This window comes from Kogia breviceps, chromosome 5 (assembly GCF_026419965.1).
Source record: "Kogia breviceps isolate mKogBre1 chromosome 5, mKogBre1 haplotype 1, whole genome shotgun sequence".
NCBI classification, from domain to species: Eukaryota; Metazoa; Chordata; class Mammalia; order Artiodactyla; family Physeteridae; genus Kogia; species Kogia breviceps.
The window spans coordinates 91,985,298-92,005,747 of record NC_081314.1 but is presented as its reverse complement, the minus strand read 5'-3'; the positions used below and the strand labels follow the sequence as shown (position 1 = coordinate 92,005,747).

The 20,450-nt window shown below is 38.4% G+C and overlaps 1 protein-coding gene across 1 annotated transcript; it reads left to right on the top strand.

Moving 5' to 3' along the window:
• Positions 1-14,532, top strand: ABHD10 (abhydrolase domain containing 10, depalmitoylase). The gene is given in 6 exon segments (XM_059063606.2): positions 1-121; positions 123-291; positions 2,607-2,790; positions 8,188-8,299; positions 8,706-8,843; positions 13,499-14,532. Coding segments are annotated over 6 exon segments (1,056 nt in total). The 5' UTR covers positions 1-13; the 3' UTR covers positions 13,844-14,532.
• Positions 14,533-20,450: the final 5,918 nt, after the last annotated feature.

Below are 20,450 nucleotides of genomic sequence, written 5' to 3'. Positions count from 1 at the left end.
CGACGCTCTGCGCATGTGCGCTCTCCGGAAGTCGAAACTCGGACAGGCGCCGTTTACCAAGTTGCGTTTTTCCAGAGGGCGGCGCATGCGCAAGCTCAGTTTCTGGTCGCTGTGCGTGTCTCTGTAGGTCGGCGCGGGGCGCAGGGGCCGTTGGGAAGATGGCGAGGGTGGGTTTGGACGCGTGGGTACCTTGTCGCAGGTGGGGCTGGATGGCCGTCTCCTTCGGCTTCCATCGTGGGCTCAGCACGTTACTTGCACCGAAGGCCGAGCGGGCGCCACAGTGGCTCCCAGGTCAGTGTCCGAAAGGCTGGAGTAGGACGCGTACTTTCGAACATCCCGGATTCCGGCAGTTCCTGTGCCATGCGTTTTTGACGCCCCGTTCAGAAATGCTCTTCCCCGGTTCTCAGTACCCCAGTTCTAGGCGCTTTCGACAGTTCTGGTGAAGGCTGTGAGGAGAGCTCTGCCGGGCCCCGGGGTATTCTGGACAGCCCGGGCCGTTGGTGGCGTTACGCTCTGCAGTCTAAGGATCCTCTCTGCCCGCCTCCCCTTTGTTAAGCGCCAACGTTAGGAAACATTCAGATGTGCATTTAATGCGTTTGATTATTAGTTGCTTTTGCTTTTCTCTGCTAATTCTAAAGGGTTTACAGATAGTGACTGTTAAGATGCTTAGACCTGTCCTCTCTTGACTTGAGCGATTTTACAGTATGAACATTTTCTTTGGAAAAGTGTAAACGCCGTCATCAAGCCTAATTTCTAGTTTTTTGTTCTTGTTTGGTTTTTTTTTTTTTCCAAGATCGCAGCCCAGTAAAAACCGTAGTCATTACTCTACAAAGGAAACTAGAATTTGGACGAAATATTAGAGCCCATGAATATTTCCATTCCTTGTGCTTGATTCTTCCCCGTCCCACCCTACCTCCACTCCCAACCCCCATATATGTAGTCTGTCTTTTTAAATTATGTATTTGTTTTGTTTTGTTGTGTTGTGTTCACACCCTTGCCAGACAGCTGTCAGATGCATAGTGCTTGGAATGGGAATTGTCATGGCAAATACCCTTTGAGTTAAGAATTTTAAGCATATTATCAGTTTAACTTACATTTAATTGTACACAACCAAAAGGTTGTTATATATGTTTTTCTAGCAAAGTATAGTATGTCATTTCATTAACTAGAATATGATACTCTTTTACTATTTAGTAAACATTCATTGAACACTATGCCCCAGGCTTTGAGCTAATCCTTACAGTACGAAGATCATTCACGGATATAATGTTAAGAACCTGACCACTTATAACTCACCAAGATTAAACAAATTGTAATTATCTCATGGAGAATTTCCTGTTGGAAAGCAATATGGAAGAGAGGATATGAAGGAATTTTGGAGTGCTAAGGAAATGGGAAATGAACATTTTTGCTGCTGTAATCTGTCAACCAACATAACTGGCTCCTACTAGCCTTGTTTTTCACTAAAAGTTTTAAATTTGGCATATTTCACTATACATTGAAACCCTTAAACAAGATTACATATAAAAGGGATAGCTTTAAGGGCTTCAATTCAGTTTTTTAAAAAAATCAACTTCTCAAATCCAAAATGAGGAAAACTTTATTAGCTTACATGGAAGAGACTGAGAAGTTTTAATTAGGCACAAAGTAGAGAAAGTTTTCATGTAATTAAAAAGAGATTCCATTGGTCCAGAAAAAGACTGTTAAGGGAGTACACAAGCCTAGTTTCTTTGGAGGGAGAAAGTGGGATTATAAATGAATCTTTTTAAAATATCTTTACATTTTTTAAGAGCAAGTATTGACTTTACAGTAGGGAAGGAACTTTAAAAATAATGAAATGGAACAATCTTATAAGGTTTACCCTTTGTGCCTTTGTACTTGCACTAAGATTTGTGTGTACCATTCACAGAAAACCAGGCCAACAAAACACAGTGATTGGGAGTCCTATGAGAAATCTTTTTCCAAAAATGGTGTTATCATGCATTTATTCAAGGTTACTTGTAAAGAAACTGCTCATTGAACCCGCCTCAGCAGATATGGAATCACGATTGGCTGTTACCATGGCCCATGATTTTATGGGTGGAGAGGGAATCAGTAATAAAAGGGGCACAGCACCTCTACTTTTGAAACAACTTCCCAAGGGCAGACCAAACTTGTTTCTCCCCCTCCCCACTAAAAAGTAGATGATGTGAAACCCCTTAAACATTAAAAAAAATTTAAAAGAAGACAAATCTCATAAGAAAGGGCTAAAACTAGTGTAGGTAAATCTGAATGTTGGTTGATCCTATTTGGGACAGATGATATAGCAGCAACAGAAAAGCATTTTTGACAAGTCTCTGTCTTTTGTTGCCTTCAAATTTCCTTCTCATTGTGTATTTTGGAAGAATCATGATTGGACCTTGCTCAGAGAAGACACTGTTTGTGACATGATTTTAAAAGATACCATGCATAGACTTGTGACTTTAATACTTCACATCTGTATTTTTATTCTGTTAAATGGAAATAGATTTGACATCAATTTGATGAGTTAAGAAAGTTAAGATTAAAAATTTGTATGGTTTTCAAAAAACTGTGTTTGCAAACTATGTTTTGTGTACTTTGTTTAGCTTGCAGACGAAAGACATCAATCTCTTTCCTTAGTCGACCAGACCTTCCAAACCTGGCTTATAAGAGGCTAAAAGGCAAAAGTCCAGGAATTATCTTCATCCCTGGCTATATTTCTAATATGAATGGTACAAAAGCATTGGCGATTGAGGAGTTTTGCAAATCTCTAGGTCACGCCTATATAAGGTAGGAACAACACATTTTAGAGAAAATATTACTACCATTTACCATGGCAGTAGAGAATCACTTCTGCTCTAACCAACTGAAACAAATGCCAGCATTTTTATAGATTAATTTATTTTAATGGTCTGTAAACTTTCATCTTGTGATTTAGGGTTCTTGTAAAGTGCAGTCTTTAAAAGGCCTTTTTTATAGGTCTTTGTGGGGAATTCCTTGGCAGTCCAGTGGTTAGGACTCCGAGCTCTTACTGCCGAGGGCCCAGGTTCAATCCAAGGTCGGGGAACTAAGATCCCACAAGCCACGCTGCCAAAACAAAACAAAAAACCTAAATAAATAAATAAATAAATAAAGGTCTTTGTGCCACACCGATAATGGTGGCAGAAAAAAACTAGTGGTAACTTAGCTCTTTAGAAACAATATTCTAACATGACAACAAACCAGTATACTAATTGGCTTTCTTGTAATCTTGTAATTATATTGTGGTTATCCTTTGGGGACTTAAGGACATTTATTTGATCACTGTTTATTTCCTTTTAAAATATGTAGTTTAAAATAATATATGTGTTTAAAAGTATTGTAAAATTAATATTGTATAGTTCACATTTCCACTGAGTTTCTTTTCTTTCACTTCTGTAGCCTGAATATGTATAAGCATAAATAAGGATATGTGTTGTTTACTACTTGATTTCACAGCTCCTAATATTTCATACTGATATTATTTTACTAAAATAATGTGTTTACATTGTTATTAGATTTGTTTACTTACAACGATCATTTATTTAGTGCCTGATTTGACAGAAGAGATAGTATGGTTTAGTAAAAAGAGCACTGGCCCCAAGAAACATGGGCTCTAGAATTAATGCTAGCAATAACTGACAAGATGAGTCAGTTAATAAATTCTGGACCTATTTTCTTCAACATAAAAAGGAGGAGATTGGATGAAGGATAATTTCTGAATTCTTTTCTAGCACTAGCAACCTAAAAATCTATTTATCTAGTTTTTAGAAGAGTTTCACTAACATTCATTCAATAGGTCTAGAAAATACAGTTTTTAGAAATAAAATAAAAAATAATTAGAAATTAAAAATTTTAAAACTTTTAGAATTAAAAATAAGACTTTTATCTATTCAATATATTAGCAAAAAATGTCAATTGTATGAATTTTGTCTTATTCTTGTTATCAAATTAACTGAATTATTTCATTTTCATGCTCAGAACTCTTTAAAAATATGTTCTAACCTGTTATTCTGAAGACTGGAGTATTTTTTACAAGTAGACTTTCTAGCACTATACTGGTGCTGTGAAATATACAAAGAATTATAAAACATGGTCGTTGCCTGTAAGGATCTTTTAATCAGGGTGGGGAAATACAAGATAATACATATGGGAAATTACACAGAAATATTCATCAAAATGTGATTATGTCAAAGAGCAGGATACTAAATTGTATAAGGTGAGAGAAAACTAGGAGTCGAAGTAGATAGAAGAAACTTTATAAAGGAACACTGAAAAATAGTTAGGATTTGGGCAAGAAGGAAGAGCTATCCAGGGAGGGGAGGACTGCCCTGAGCAAGAAGACATGATGATATCAGAAAAATTGCCATCATTCTCCTTCTTTGTCCCCAAAAGAATTTGACTCAAGGAATCCCCATTTTATCAGTTCTCGAATTTAAATTGAGACTATGAGAGCTATGACCAGTTCCTGTCTCCCTATTATAAGACATGTAAGGGGCTTTTCTGCATTTTGGATGCATATAAAGTAAATTTTCTTTTTAAAGGTATATTAAGTAATGAGGATGAAATTATAATGTATACAGACAATTATGTGATACTGTATTAAAATGTAGCCTAAGTGTATCTTTATAAAACTGTATAAAGTGTAGCCCTTCGTTACAATTTTTAATTTGATCAGGTTCCTTTTTATTTGCTTTCATCAAACTTCATTGCAATCTAATCACTTTTAGCTATTGATTGCATTTTAACTTGTTATAAGAGATTTTATCTTCTATTTATACTCCCAATTTCTCAGTTTACTTTTGTTGTGATTTTGTCTGTAAAACTTAGATCTTGAATGAGGAAATGGTTAATTCTGTATATTACACAAGGAATAGTACGTATGGTTCTGTGTAAATGGTTTTTTAATATCCTGCCACCATGCCTAAAATAAGCTTGAGTCAGAGCTCAGGAACACATGGTTTTAGGGCTGGTCTTCTCTCATAATTATTTCTAATAAAATTTAAAACTTTAGATTTTGGAATATGTTCCAGAGTATTGGGACTTCTAAGACAGAATTGCATTACTGTGTTTAAAAGTTTTAAACTGCTGAATGTTTTTAAATTATCTTTGTCACTTGGTTAGGGTTCAGCAAGAAGGAACTATATTGACACCTATTAGTATCACTGAATGTTTATATTTTCCTTTTTGAAGACCCTCTACATGTGTTTTGCATCTTCACCATGTAGTTGGAAGGGAACTGTAAACAAAATACAGCAAGTAGAGATGTGTGATTGCCCACAGACAGGGGTAAAGGAGAATTAGTTGGTGTCTTTCTCCTCTCTTCTCCCTGATCTTTCTTCTATATCCCCTGGATTGAGGAGAAATAATAACTGTGATTTAGACTTCAGTAGGTGCCTTGTTACACTATTTCCCAGGGATCCAAAACCACTTCACTTCATACCTAATTTTAATTTCTTTCTCCATCTCTTTTATTTATTTTTAAATTTTATTTTATTTATTTATTTTTAATTTAATTTTATTTATTTATTTGTGGCTGCATTGGATCCTCGTTGCTGCGCACGGGCTCTCTAGTTGCGGCGAGCGGGGGCCACTCCTTGCTGAGATTCGCAGGCTTCTCATTGTGGTGTCTTCTCTTGTCGTGGAGCATGGGCTCTAGGTGCACGGGCTTCAGTAGTTGTGGCACGTGGGCTCAGTAGTTGTGGCTCGCGGGCTCTACAGTGCAGGCTCAGCAGTTGTGGCATGCGGGCTTAGTTGCTCTGTGGCATGTGGGATCTTCCCGGACCAGGGATCAAACCCGTGTACCCTGCATTGGCAGATGGACTCCCAATCACTGCACCACCAGGGAAGTCCCTCCATCACTTTTTAATCCCTTATCTCTATGAAAATATGTATACACTATATATCACATATATCCTTCAAGTACATGAAAAACAAACACTAGGATTTGATAGTTTTCACCAGATTTTAAGAATCAGAAAAATACTGAAAACTTTAAATAAAATAGTTCCTTATACTTTTACGTTCTATTCATTTATTATGTATTATAGTACTCAGTGTGTGAGGTTCACATGCTAGCCACTATGGAGAATGCAGAAACAAAAATAAGATGATGGTATTTCCCCGCTAGGATCTTTACAGTCTCGTAGGAATGATGAGACACGAATACACACATAAACTGTCTTATAGAGCAGGATATAATAAAATGATTGTGACTAATAAAAGTGAATTCTATCTAAGTTTCACTAGGTAGAGGTATTTTTTTTCTTTTCGGCTTGTCTGGGAAGTCTTTCCAGCAAAACTTCATTTGGACTAAGCTCTAAGAGGGGATATTAGTAATGAAGGTGATGGGAGAAGGTATTCCACGTGAAGGAAATGGATGAAGCGTAAAACAGAGACAAAACGTAGAGTCTTTTTTAGGAACAGCAAGTTGTTTAGTTTGACTAAAGCAGTAGTTTCATCAGAAGAAATAAAAGGTCAATCTGAGATGACTAAAATATGTTTTTAAAAAACAGGCTAAAGCACTAAATTTTTGTTATATATCACAGGAAGCCATTGAAATTAATGCCATATCAATACAACGTGTCAGACAAAACCTGACAGTATAAAGTGGGTCCATTTGGAGAAAGAATAGTCATAGAGACACAGTGAGGAGGCTGCTGTGATAGGGTAGGTTTAAGGTGAGAAAGACCTGCACCAAGACACCAGTCTTACCAAACTGAGGAGAAAGGGGTGCATGTGAGAAAAAATGAGAGAGTGAGGATAGTACAGGGCAGGCAGTGTTCTATACACTGGGGAAAAACAAACTTGAAATAAAACAGTCTGCCCTTGAAGAAGTGACATTCTAATCAGAGACATATATTTAAAACTTGATTATAACACACAATATGAAAAGTGTTAATTGGGTACAAAGAAAGTGACCTATTACTACTAAATGACACATTCTGTCAAAGAAAGTTCCTCAAAGGAGGTGACATGACTTAAAGGATGACTAGGAGTTTATGGGGAAGGAAGGCTTTTTAGGCAGTGGAACAGCATGCAAAGTCTCAACGTTAGGAAAGGGCTTATCCAGGAATTGGGAGTAGTTCAGTATGACTAGGGTTTAGGGCAGTCTGCAGGAGTGGTATGATACTTCATGATTTATTGAATTGAGACCTTGAAGGAGAGGTAAAATTCACAGATCAAACAGACTCTGAGCCTGGAGAACTAGAAAGTTGGAAGGAAAGAAAACCAAGAGGAGGAGCTAGTGATGATGAATTTGATTCTGGACTTCTCTTTTCCTTCTACTAATTGAGTAAACATACACTTAGTACTTACCATGTGCAAGGGACTGATCTAGGCACTGGGAAAGCAGTGTGAACAAAACAATCTGCCCATATGGAGCTTCTTTTATAGTGTGGGAGATAGACCACAAACCAATAATCAAATATGTGTATTATCAGGTAGCAATATTTGCTATAAAGAGAATAAAGCAGGGTAAGGAACTAGAGAATGATGAAAGAAGCACAACTTTAGGTTGAATGGTCAGAGAAGACTTAACGGAGATATAACATTTGAGCTAAAGGCCTAAATGAAGTGAGGGGGCAATCTGAGTGGATATCTGGAGTAGAGTAGTCCACGTGGAAGGAGAAGCTGTTGTAAAACTCCTGAGGCAGGAATGTGGGTGGTATATTCCATTAACTTCAAAAAGGAAAGTAAGGATACAACTGGGAGGGAGAAAGAACAGTAAGAAATGAGATCAGAGAGTAGTTAGGGGCTAGAGGATGGTAAGGACTTTGGATTTTACTTAAAGATTATACAAAGCCTTTGGAGGGTTTGTGCAAGACATGATTTTTGTTTTAAAAGGATCACTGACTACTGTGTGGGGAATAGACTTTGAGGGTGAAAAATGAAAATGGAGATCTACTAGGAGACCGTTGCATTAGTTCAGTCAAGAGAGGATAGTGATTTGGACCAGGCTGGCAGCAGTGGAGGAGGTGAGAAAGTAAGTGGTTATGGGAGATCTTTGAAGATTAAGCCACTAGGATTTACTGAAATACATACTGACTTCACTGTTTTACTTTAATATATTTTAGACATTGTAATAATGATTAATGTGCTATCTTCCTTAAAAATTAGAGAAACAAATACATAGATATCTAAATATAGATATGTTTTCTCTTTTTTCAGGTTTGATTACTCAGGAGTTGGAAATTCAGATGGTAACTTAGAAGAATGCACAGTGGGAAAATGGAGAAAAGATGTTCTTTCTATAATTGATGACTTAGCTGAAGGACCACAAGTGACTATTTTTGTTTAATATCATGATAATTGTTGACTGCAACCTCATGACATTTGAGCTGTTTCTTTAGATGTGAAAATTTATTTAATATTTTAAATGTCTAACAATCCATTTTTGTATTTCAATATCAAATCAATCAGTTCTGTTATTTTCACTTTCTCATAAAATGAAGGTAGCATTTTACTTTTCATTTTACAAGTTTTATTTGTCTCATTTATTCTCTATTATAGACCTAATACTTTAACAAAAAGTAATCATAATCTTAATTTTACTTTGTGCCAAATATTAAAAGTCTGGGAGCCAATGAATATAAAGAAAGAAAGTATATACATTCTATGAAATTATTCACTGCCTTACAGAAAAGAAAAAGAAATTCCTCTTTAAAACTACATGTTTTTATTTTTAGATACTAGTTGGATCTAGCCTCGGTGGATGGCTTATGCTTCATGCTGCAATCGCACGGCCACAAAAGGTTGTTGCTCTTATTGGCATAGCGTCAGCTGTGGATGGCCTAGTGACACAGTTTAATCAGCTTCCTGTTGAGGTAAGTCCCAGGCAACTTCAGTATATCCCTCCTGTCGTTCTTTTGCTCCCTCTTTGAATTTTGTTCATGTGTCATCTGTCCTTTGACTTGTTACGCTGGCCCATCTTTTGTCTTAACTGCCTTTTTGTATACCATTTCTTTGCCTTCTTTAACTATTTGGTCTCCTGTTTAAGGTTTTCTTTATTTTTCAGTCACTTCAAATCATTTTGCCAAATATTTGAGCCACATGAATGAAATCACACTTTAAATTTCTTGTTTTAGCAACATTTTATTAACCACATTTGTTTATTTGGATCATACATCGTGATCTCTTTTTGGACCTCTTAGTCTTATTTTGTGGCTTATGGGAAATAATACCTATTCTATGGCCATGTTAAGATGGCTAATCAATTATGAAACTATTTTTTTTTTTAGCCTGAAATCCTCAGATCCTCTCTCAGAAGAGTTCTCTGAGCACACACTGTCAGTCATACACAGGAGATGAGACTTGCCATTCCTGGTGTAGACACTAAGTTAGCATTCTTTTTCTACTCCTGATTCTCACCTTTTAAAAAAAAGGTGCTTTTCACCATTAGCATGTTCTTCAGTAACTCATGATAGAAATAAGGTTTCAGAAATAATTGGGAAGGGAATTCATTTATCATACTTTGTTATTGGACATATGTTTAAGCACTTCAGTTGTCTGCAAGGAAAAAAAATATGGTGGGTAATAACTGTTTATTTTTGTGTATGTTATTTTTTGTTTTGCAATCAAATTAAGTTCTCCTTGGGCATATTTTTCCTAGGGCTCTAAATTTCACTTGTGGTACTAAGATCCTAGCAGAAAGAAAAACAGTCCGGAGCAGTGGTTCAGAAAATGTAGGCCTGAGGCCAGCAGCAACAGCATCACCTGAGAACTTGTAGAAATGGATATTCTTGAGCTTCACCAAGACCAGCTGAATCAGAAACTGGGAGTGTGGCCCAGTAACCCGTTTTAACCAGGCCCTCAGGTGAAGTGTGAGAACCACTGCTGTACAGAGTTGGGGGAGCAGGAGGAGGAGGAAAAGAAAAAGAAAAAAAGCCTATGTAGTGTTGAATAGTAGAATGTCATTGACTTTTGCCTCAAGTTCTGCATTGAATTCAGTGCCATACACTATCTGTTCTAAGTTTATTCTTAGTCCACATTGTTTTTTCCAGCTCCTTAAGAATGGCATTGTCTGCATAGTCAGGTTCTTCATATGTTTTCCTATGAGGGCTAAAATTGCAAAGCTGATCTTTGCACTTACCTCCTATTTCTGAATTTTTTTCACTTTCTTGATTGTTTCTTATACATGGTTGCTCAATGTCCTCATGATGCTAAATTTTCCTACCATTTTATCCTTCTGCATATAAACCTTGGACCCCTTACTCTGTTCTCTAACTCAATAATGCAGTGCTTCTCATGGTAGGAAATTATTTCAAGAAGATGGCCTACTGGAAAAGAATTGATTAAACAATTTTGGGAGGTTATTGGTAAATGACAAGATCTATGTACATTTATTTTTATGTGTGTGTATCCATCACTCAGACGGAAGATATGGTAGATACCCTGTAAGTGACTGAAAGGATCTATAGCCTGCAAATCAGGGTATATCTTTGCTAATCCTAAATCAGACCAGCAAAAATTCTTAAATAGAAACGTGTTGACCCTTATTAACTTAAAAGAAGGTGTAAAGAAAGAGCAGGGACACTAGGACCACTATCTCTTCTCCGCATAGACAGCCAGTACTAGCAGTGTCAAGGGAATGGAGGTAGAGGTTTTTACTATCTTCTTTAGCCCTGAGAATGTTAAGACCCAGCATTACTCATGTAGGAACTTGACTTACCTCTTAACTAACTCTAATCATTGTCTGCTTCTCTGAACAGTAGAGGGCGTCAGGCAGGATGCACAGCTGTTGGAGTCTAAGCTTCACAGCCACATTGCCTTGTTAGTTTCTTCTTGATGTAGTAATTATGTATATTGTACATTTTCTCTGATTAATACTGTTTTTGCTATTTCTGTACTTTTTGTTTTTGAGGCTTTGGGACATACAAGATTTTATAAAGTTAAGTTTGTTCTTCAAATGGACGATATTCATTCAACTCAATAGCAGATAACAGAGCTAGTTGGGGTGGGCAATGATGCTTAAAATGCAACTATTATTAATTATGTCTCAGTAATTAACATAGTTCCCACTTTATCTAATAATCAATGAGACTAAGTTCTTATTACTGAAATGACCAATTCAGGAACAGTCATGAGTAGCTTGAAGGTAACTGAATATCATTTTTACTTTAAATATTTGATTCATATGTTGCTTTAATGCAAAGTACCCCATGATACTAATATAGGTTCATATATTTTATAGTTTTTTAGACTTCCATTAATTTTAAGTCATTTGGATATAGATATTTAGAAGTCTAGGTTTCAGATATACAGCTTTTTCACTGAATCAAATCTTTTTGGAATTTTATAAAAGACATTTAAATTCTTAAGTACACAGATTATATCATACATATTTTACTGTTTAAATTCTTTTTTTGCCTCTTGGTATTCGTAATAAGTCAACAGTTTTAAATGTGGAAAAATAATATTTTCATTGAAAATTTAAATACAAAATTTTTGAAATATATTGTATGTAGCTTTTCTTTCCTTATATTTTTCTTTATTTTTGATAAGATGTCCATCTGTTTTTCTAGATATAAATGCCCTTCATAGTATATGGTTGCAAGAGGCTTAAAGCTATTTACATCTTGGATTTAGTTGTTCAAGTTGTGATAATCTTTCCGAAGAATTTATTATATGCATATAAACCTTTATGTTCAAAGATGTTCAGGGAAGTATTCAGCAGTGTGGGAATGGTCAAGTTAATTATCTTAGATGCATTACAGTGGACAATTATGCAGCCTTTAAAAACTTTTAATAGAATCTTTTAAAACCCAGAAATATATATATTGAATAAATAAACCAGCACTGAAAACTATATATGAATTGTAATAGCTAAGTGTTTTACATATTGTATATATAAAAACCAAACACATATAGAAAAATACTGGAAGGAAATAAGCCAGAATAATAATGGTTGTTATATCCATGAAATAGGATTATGGGTGATTTATTTATTTTTATGCTTTTTTTTTTTTTTAAGGGGAGAGGTTTTTTGTTTTCTTTTTAATAAATTTATTTAGTTAGTTAGTTAGTTTGGGCTGCATTGGGTCTTCATTGCTGTGTACCGGCTTTCTCTAGTTGCGGCAAATGGGGTCTGCTCTTCCCTGCAGTGCGTAGGCTTCTCATTGCGGTAGCTTCTTGTTGCGAAGCACGGGCTCTAGGGCGCACGGGCTTAGTTGCTCCACAGCACGTGGGATCTTCCCGGACCAAGGCTCGAACCGGTGTCTCCTGAACTGGCAGGCAGATTCTTAACTACTGCACCACCAGAGAAGCCCTGTTTATTTTTTTATTTATTTATTTTTAGCTGCGCTGGGTCTCGTGTGAACTTTCTCTAGTTGCGGCAAGTGGGGGCTACTCTTCTCGCGGCGTGTGTGCTTCTCATTGCTGTGGCTTCTCTTGTTGTGGAGCATGGCCTCTAGGCATGCGGGCTTTAGTAGTTGTGGCACGAGGGCTCAGTAGTTGTGGCTCGTGGGCTCTAGAGCGCAGGCTCAGTAGTTGTGGCACACGGGCTTAGTTGCTCTGCAGCATGTGAGATCTTCCAGACCAGGGCTTGAACCCGTGTCGCCTGCATTGGCAGGCGGATTCTTAACCACTGCACCACCAGTGAAGTCCCTTTTTATGCTTTTTATATTTTCCATGTTTCTATAATGAGTATATGTTACTTTAACTAGAAAAATTGTTTAAGACAAATTATAATCTAAAAAATAGAAATTCTTCAAGAATCAAAGAATACCCAGCGTTTTATTTTAAGGGTAGAAGTGATACCATGCTCAGTTTTCAGGAAGTTATTTGGAAGACTTCTTTGTCATCCACAACAACAAACACATTTTTTCTCATTCCATAGAACTCTAAAAGGCAAAAACTACATTTTTTTTACATTCAGGATAAAATTGGGTGTGTATGGTTGCCCCAGAATAACCACTGTCTTATTTTTCATTTTTAGCGCTATGCTTTATTCTTCTCCTTCTCCCACCCCATCCCCATTTTAGTAACTTCTTGTATGTGCACTTTTAGTTTCATGATTTTTAAATCTAAACAATTTTTATTCCTAAGATTTGATTTTATGTAATATGAATGCCACCTGTACTGATTCCAAGAAATTATTGTACTTTTCTCCCCTTCATTTTCCCTTTCAAGTTGGAGTGAAGCAATACCTGATTTTTAAGACATCACACAATAAAGTTAGTTAAATCTGTTTGAATCCTAGTTACAGCAGTTAACTACCTTTCAACTTTAAACATATGTATTACTCTAACTTTAATATCCTCTTTTGTAAAAATGAAATAACAATATCAGGATCTTATGAGATACTATGTGGAAAATACTTGTCACAGCTCCTTGCACATCGTAATTAATTACTGATAATTATCATTGTTATATTTTTATCTGTTTTCCCCTTCTTCAAAGACTGCTTTTCTTGAATTGTTTAAGACTACTGTATGTGTTAATGTTGCATAAATACTTTTGTTTTCCTCATTTTTCCCAATAGGCAAAAAAGGAAATAGAGATGAAAGGTGTGTGGTCCATGCCATCAAAATACAGTGAAGAAGGAGCTTATCACATTCAGTACAGTGTCATTAAAGAAGCAGAGCACTACTGCTTGTTACATAGTCCTATTCCTGTGAACTGCCCTATAAGATTGCTCCACGGCATGAAGGATGACATTGTACCATGGCATACGTCCATGCAGGTTGCTGACCGAGTAGTCAGCACAGATGTAGATGTCATCCTCCGAAAGAATAGTGATCACCGAATGAAGGAAAAAGCGGACATTCAACTTCTGGTTTACACTATTGATGACTTAATTGATAAGCTTTCTACTGTAGTTAACTAGAATCACAGTTTTAGTTGGAATGTAAAGTAATGGATCCAGAAGATGGAAGCGGGATAACAGAAGGTTTGTTTCTCTTACCTCTACTTTGTAAATATCATGTGAGTATTTAATGATGTGTTTGCACAAGTGATTCAGATTGTGAAGAAAGTGCCAGCTGCTGTTTGAAAAATTTTCTCCTTCCTTCAATCCTTGATTTTTTTCATTAAAATATTTCCTATTTTTTTATTCAAGGGATGTATGTTTACCTTCTAATGCTTATATTAACTGTGCCAGCTCTTAGAATTGCTAATAAAACTTGATTTTTTTGTTTGATATCATTATATACAGAGATTTGCAAAATTATTTCTGATTTTTTTTTTTTTTTTTTTTTTTTTTGCGGTACACGGGCCTCTCACTGTTGTGGCCTCTCCTGTTGTGGAGCACAGGCTCCAGACGCACAGGCTTAGCGGCCATGGCTCACAGGCCTAGCCGCTCTGCGGCATGTGGGATCTTCCCAGACCGGGGCACGAACCCATGTCCCCTGCATTGGCAGGCAGACTCTCAACGACTGCGCCACCAGGGAAGCCCTATTTCTGATTTTAAAATGCAGTTTGCAAGATATAGGAAAATGTTTATTGAAATAAATCTAAAATGACTAGAGAAATGTCTGAAGCATAATAAAGTTCAAAATAAAGCTATTACTTTATATATTCTGCATGTTATATTTGAACTTAAAATCAAGGTTATTCTTTAAGGGCTCAAAACTTTACAGATATATAAAGGGTATATATCACTTTTAAATTTTGGCTTATATGTCTTATAGTTAACTGGGGCAATTTCATCTTAAGCAATGATGTAGTATTTTCATATTCTGATTTCATATTCCAAAGAAGAAATGAATCTATATATTATCACCTACCTGCAGAAACATTCCTGTTTTATTAATTTGTGGCTTAAGTACAAATAGCCAAGTGATTGCCATCTAAATCAGAGGGCTTTCTAAAATGTAGAGATAGTAAGAAAATATGAAAGGGAAATACAAAGTTCTTTTTTTAATAACTAAAATAAGATTGTGCAGTAATCAACCCTGATATTGAATTGGTATCTTTTAGCTTTTAAGTTCGACTGGATTTTATTTAGCTTGCATGTGTCAAAAATTTCTTTAACTCATTAATAAGAGAACCAGCAAATGGTAAACCTGGCTCAAAGGACAATTGAAGAAACATTTATAGGTTTTGAAGAACGTTGGGATAAAATTCCTGTGCTGAAAAGAGTTAACATAGCAGATGACTGCTTCTCCTCAGAGAGACCTGCTTACAAAGTTCGCCCTTGGCGAACTTGGATTTTAGGAATGTCGCAGCATTCTGTTAGGGAACTGTTGATCAAAACCGCCAGCCTTGGCCAGACACAATGATAACCAATTGCCTGAGTTGTCTCACAACAGGAGGTCCCAATAAAGAACAAGGTGCTGCCACTGAAAACTAACCAGGAAAATTTGGGATGGGCCGAAAGGAGGAGGGAGGAGGTGATGTGTCCTGCCTACCTCCCAGAAACCCTCACGCTGAAATCCATCTTGGCCGAGAGGTGCATGTGCCACCAGGAAGGACCCTGAGTCAGAATGATTGGCCAGAGGCAACCCGGAAACTAATCCCATCACAGTAAGACCTATGACTGAGAGCCACGTGGCAGATCAGTCCTCCTGGGTTCCCTTACCCTGCTGCTCTCCACCTGGGCGCCCCTTTCCAATAAAGTCTCTTGCTTTTTCAGCACGTGTGTCTCCTCAGACAGTTCATTTCCGAGTGTTAGTCAAGAGCCCACTCTCGGGCCCTGCAAGGGGTCTGCCTTCCTGCAACAATTCCAGAACTGATCAAAGTGGCTCCCTGTGCCTAAATTGTGTGTACAGGCAATGTGGTTTGTGCTGGACAAATGCTCTCCTTCTATGAGTCTAGAATTTTGGTAGGTGCCAAGCAGAGACTACCCAAGTGGCCAGCTCCCAATAAACACTCGGCACTGAGTCTCTGACAAGCTTCCCTGGTGGACATTTTACATGTGCTGTCACAATGCCTTGCTGGGGGAATTAAGCTCAACTTGTGTGACTCTTCTAGGAGAGGATTCTTAGAAGCTCATGCCTAGTTTCCCCAGACTTCACTTTGTGTGCCTTTTTCCTTTCCTGATTTTGCTTTGTATCTTTTCACTGTAATAAATCATAGCTGTGAGTCCTCCTAAAAAATTGTCAAACCTGAGGGTGGTCTTGGGGACCCCGACACAGATCCAAAGCAGATTAATATCCTACAGGGCAATACAGTATATTCTAGGAGGTATCTTTTATACCAAACAAAAATCATTTACAAACCAAAAATACATGAACCATCAGTGTGCCACACTGCCTGGTGCTAGAGTGGGTTATTAGAGGATGGCCAGGGTGCCTCTACTGGGGTCTAAGCTGCCCAGACACTGCTAGGCATGAGGATTAGAAAGATGAGGAAAGGGCCCTGCCCTTTAGAGCTTTCTAGGGTTAAACATAATTATAATAAAATGTGATAAATACGTTTGGAGATACATAGTATTTCTGTAGAGGCAGTACATATAGTGGTTAAAGACAGACTCTAGAGCTTGGGTTTAAGTCCTCACCATTTACTAGCCCTGTGACTGAGCCATTTTCTTAACCTCCCTGAGGTTTCCTCATCTGTAAAATGTCAATATAAACCTACTTAATAAAGTGTAAGGGTTAAGCACAACACGTTTAGAAAAATGACACATAGGAGTCACTACCATTTTGCCTGTATTTTTATATGCACAAAACACAGTCCAGTGAGAAGTTGGAGGGCAGAATTCTTGGGGATTTAGGAAGGAAAGTGGAGGCAAGGAAGTGAGTAGGTCTTCTGAAACTGAACTGGATTGGAACTTCCTAACCTCAAGATCCCAAATTGGAATGTTAGCTGTATGGTATCCATCAATGGCTAGGAAAAGGGAGGGGGAGGAACCTTGACTATCTAAAGGCAGGAAAAGCTGTCTTAAAATTTAATCTAGCTTTGCAGAGGTTAGCATCATAAACAGCAAATGAGTTTGAAGCAGTGAGATTTAGTATTCTAGTACATTGTTCATTCCTTTAGTGTTCTTTTCTATTTTTCTCCCAAAACTTTTTTTTTTTTTTTTTTCTAAAACCACTCCATGCCTTGTATTCAGTGACATGGAAAATGCTTGAACAGCCAGCAGGCCCTCAGTGCCTATCCTCTAGAACCCCTGCACTAACTTAAAAGGAGCGACATGACCCCTCTAAACAATCCCAGTGCATGCAGTGGAAGGGGATAAGGCCAATGCCAATGGAGAGGAAGGCTAATGAGACCACAGAATACACTTGCTTTTGCAGCATCTGTTGAGCTTACAAGTACTTCCAGATACAAATCTACACAGTAGGGTGTTCTCTGAGCAGCCAATAGAAAGGTCTGTGAGGAGGAGAGGAGGAAAAGAGCTCTGGGCAAGGCGGAATTTTATAAAGCACGGAGATACAGAGCAAGGAGAACATTACTTGCGACATAACCATTCCCAAGGCAGTGCCCAAAGGGGATATGTCGACTTTTCATTACATTTTAAACTGTTAAAAAAACAAAGAACTAAGGAACTCATTTTCTGAAGGAAGCAAGATCAGTGGAATTTATATATACCTTTTTTTTTTAAAGGAAAGAACCAGTAAGATTTTACAACTTGTTTTCTTAATATAAATGTATTTATTTACTTATTTTTGGCTGTTTTGGGTCTCCGTTGCTGCGCGTGGGCTTTCTCTCTAGTTGCGGCGAGCGGGGGCCACTCTTCGTTGTGGTGCGCAGGCTTCTCACTGCAGTGGCTTCTCTTGTTGCCGAGCATGGGCTCTAGAGCGTAGGCTCAGTAGTTGTGGCGCACAGGCTTAGTTGCTCCACAGCATGTGGGATCTTCCGGGACCAGGGCTCGAACCTGTGTCCCCTGCATTGGCAGGTGGATTCCTAACCACTGCACCACCAGAGAAGGCCCTAGATATACCTTTTTTTTTTTGCCTGCGTTGGGTCTTCGTGCTGTGCACAGGCTTTCTCTAGCTTAGGCCAGCGGGGTCTACTCTTTGCTGCGGTATGCGGGCTTCTCATCGGGGTGGCATGTCCTTGTTGAGGAGCACGGGCTCTAGGCTCACGGGCTTCAGTAGTTGCAGCACGCAGGCTCAGTAGTTGTGGCTCACGGGCTTAGTTGCTCCATGGCATGTGGGATCTTCCTGGACCAGGGCTCGAACACGTGTCCCTGCATTGGCCGGCAGATTCCTAACCACTGCACCACCAGGGAAGTCCCGATATACCTTTTTAAGATACCCTTTCATTACAGACCTAAAGTCACTTTTTAGTTTAGAAACACAATCATGTAATATGTATAACTTGGTTTAATGAAAAAATATGATGCTTTGGTACATTTAGAGAACATACTTAGAAAAATGCAGGTAATTTATTTTATTTTTTATTTATTTATTTTTTTGCGGTACGCGGGCCTCTCACTGTTGTGGCCTCTCCCGTTGCGGAGCACAGGCTCCGGACGCGCAGGCTCAGCGGCCGTGGCTCACGGGCCCAGCTGCTCTGCGGCATGTGGGATCTTCCCGGACCGGGGCGCGAACCCGCGTCCCGTGCATCGGCAGGCGGACTCTCAACCACTGCACCACCAGGAAAGCCCCTGCAGGTAATTTTTTTAGACGAAATTTGTCTTTTGAAGAAATTGTCCTCTCTATTTTCTTGAGCTTTCAGATTTTTACTCACTGATAAACTTCTACTCGAAAAGAAGCTCAAATCTCAGCTTCTCACTGAAGCCTTTCCTGCCTCATCCTCATCTCTGTGTCCAAGAATTTTGGCGGTGGGTCCTCTGTGCTCTCTCATGAACAGCACTCTGCTGAGGCCTTTCTGATAGAACTTACTACATGGAAATTCTCAGTTTATATGCCAACCTCCCTCTCTGAAAGGACCATTGAGATCAGGAGATTTGTTCTGACACTCTTTAACCCCAAGTGTCCCTGACCATGCCACACCATCTCCTTATGCACTTTGTATTGTTAATATTCCCTTCTGTTCTGACCTTGGCACTCTTCTCATGCAACTTACTTATTCACCTTGAGCAACTTCACCCAGGTTCCTGGTTTTAACTGCTACCTGCATGCAGATGATTCAAGTACTTTCCTTCATTGCAGATTTTTCTCTTTAGCTCCAGATGCATAAAACTGAATGACCGGGATGGATTGTGGTAGCCCTCCCAAATGCAGTAAGTCCAAACGCTATTATCTTTCCTCCTTAATGCACCTCCCCACTTATGGTCCCCTTACAATAATTGGTGCAACCATGACCCCTGTTATACAAATCAAACCCTTGAGTCATTCTGACCCTCTCCTTTTCCTTCACCTAAATCAGATCTGATCTTTTTTTTTCTCTATGAAAACACTCAAGCTCATTTGCATGATACATAAGCCCAGTGGCAAGGCCAGTAAATATTCAACAACTAGCTGGGTGGTGAGGGGAGCCCCGATTTGCAGCATTTGCCAACAACCAGCTATATTTTTGTCATAGCTGCTTTCAAGCTACCACTGGGACGTCACTGAATAAAAGGAATCTGGGAAGACATGGCCAGTACCAGACTGTTACATCGTATATACCCCATATAGAGACAATAAACATAAATATCCTCGAAAACATAGGTAATAGTAAAATGTAGCAAAATTAGGAAGTGATCTTCAGCCTCTCCCATTGAGGAGTACAGGCTCTGGACGCGCAGGCTCAGCGGCCATAGCTCACGGGCCCAGCCGCTCCGTGGCATGTGGGATCTTCCCGGACCGGGGCATGAACCCGTGTCCCGAACCCGTGTCCCCTGCATCGGCAGGCGGACTCTCAACCACTGCGCCACCAGGGAAGCCCGAAATGATCCATTTTGAGTATTTAAACTTTACTTGTAATATAATGTATTTAAGTGTAAGTTTACATAATTTAAGTGGTTCCAGCGGCTGAGTTTAACAACTGGCTTTCAAAATTCCTGAAAATTTAACCATGGACATTTGCAAGCACTCTACTTTATAATCTGGGGACTGCCTGACATTCCAGCTTTATTTCTTTGTGTCTCTTCCCTTTAACCTTATGCTTTGTTGATATCAGAACATGTTCACCTTCTTAAATAAGCTGCCTTTGCCAGAAACGTTCCCGATCCCTTCTGCCTCATCCCATTCACTAGGCACACACCTAAGTTTTTAAAACATCTAAGTCTCTTTTGAGACTTAAAGTCATCTCATTCATAAATATTTTCGCTAATTTCCTACCCTCTTACTCCAGATATAAATGTACCCGAGTACCCTGTGCATAGTTTTAGCATGACACCTGGTTGGCATTTATGGTTTACAGGTTTAATGTTGCTGGTAGACCATGTTTGCCATATCTTATTCATTTCTTTTTTAAATCTCAGATACATAGACCCTTTTAAAAAGTTGTTGAAAAAATTATATTTTAATTAAAATTATATTTTATTTACTGAGGCACTCAGTAAACAGAAGGTTGAGCCAGTTTCCACTGTCACCACCCAGGGGATCAAGTGGTTTTTTCTTTAATGACTTCCTGTCGATTTCTGGACACTTCTAACCTTC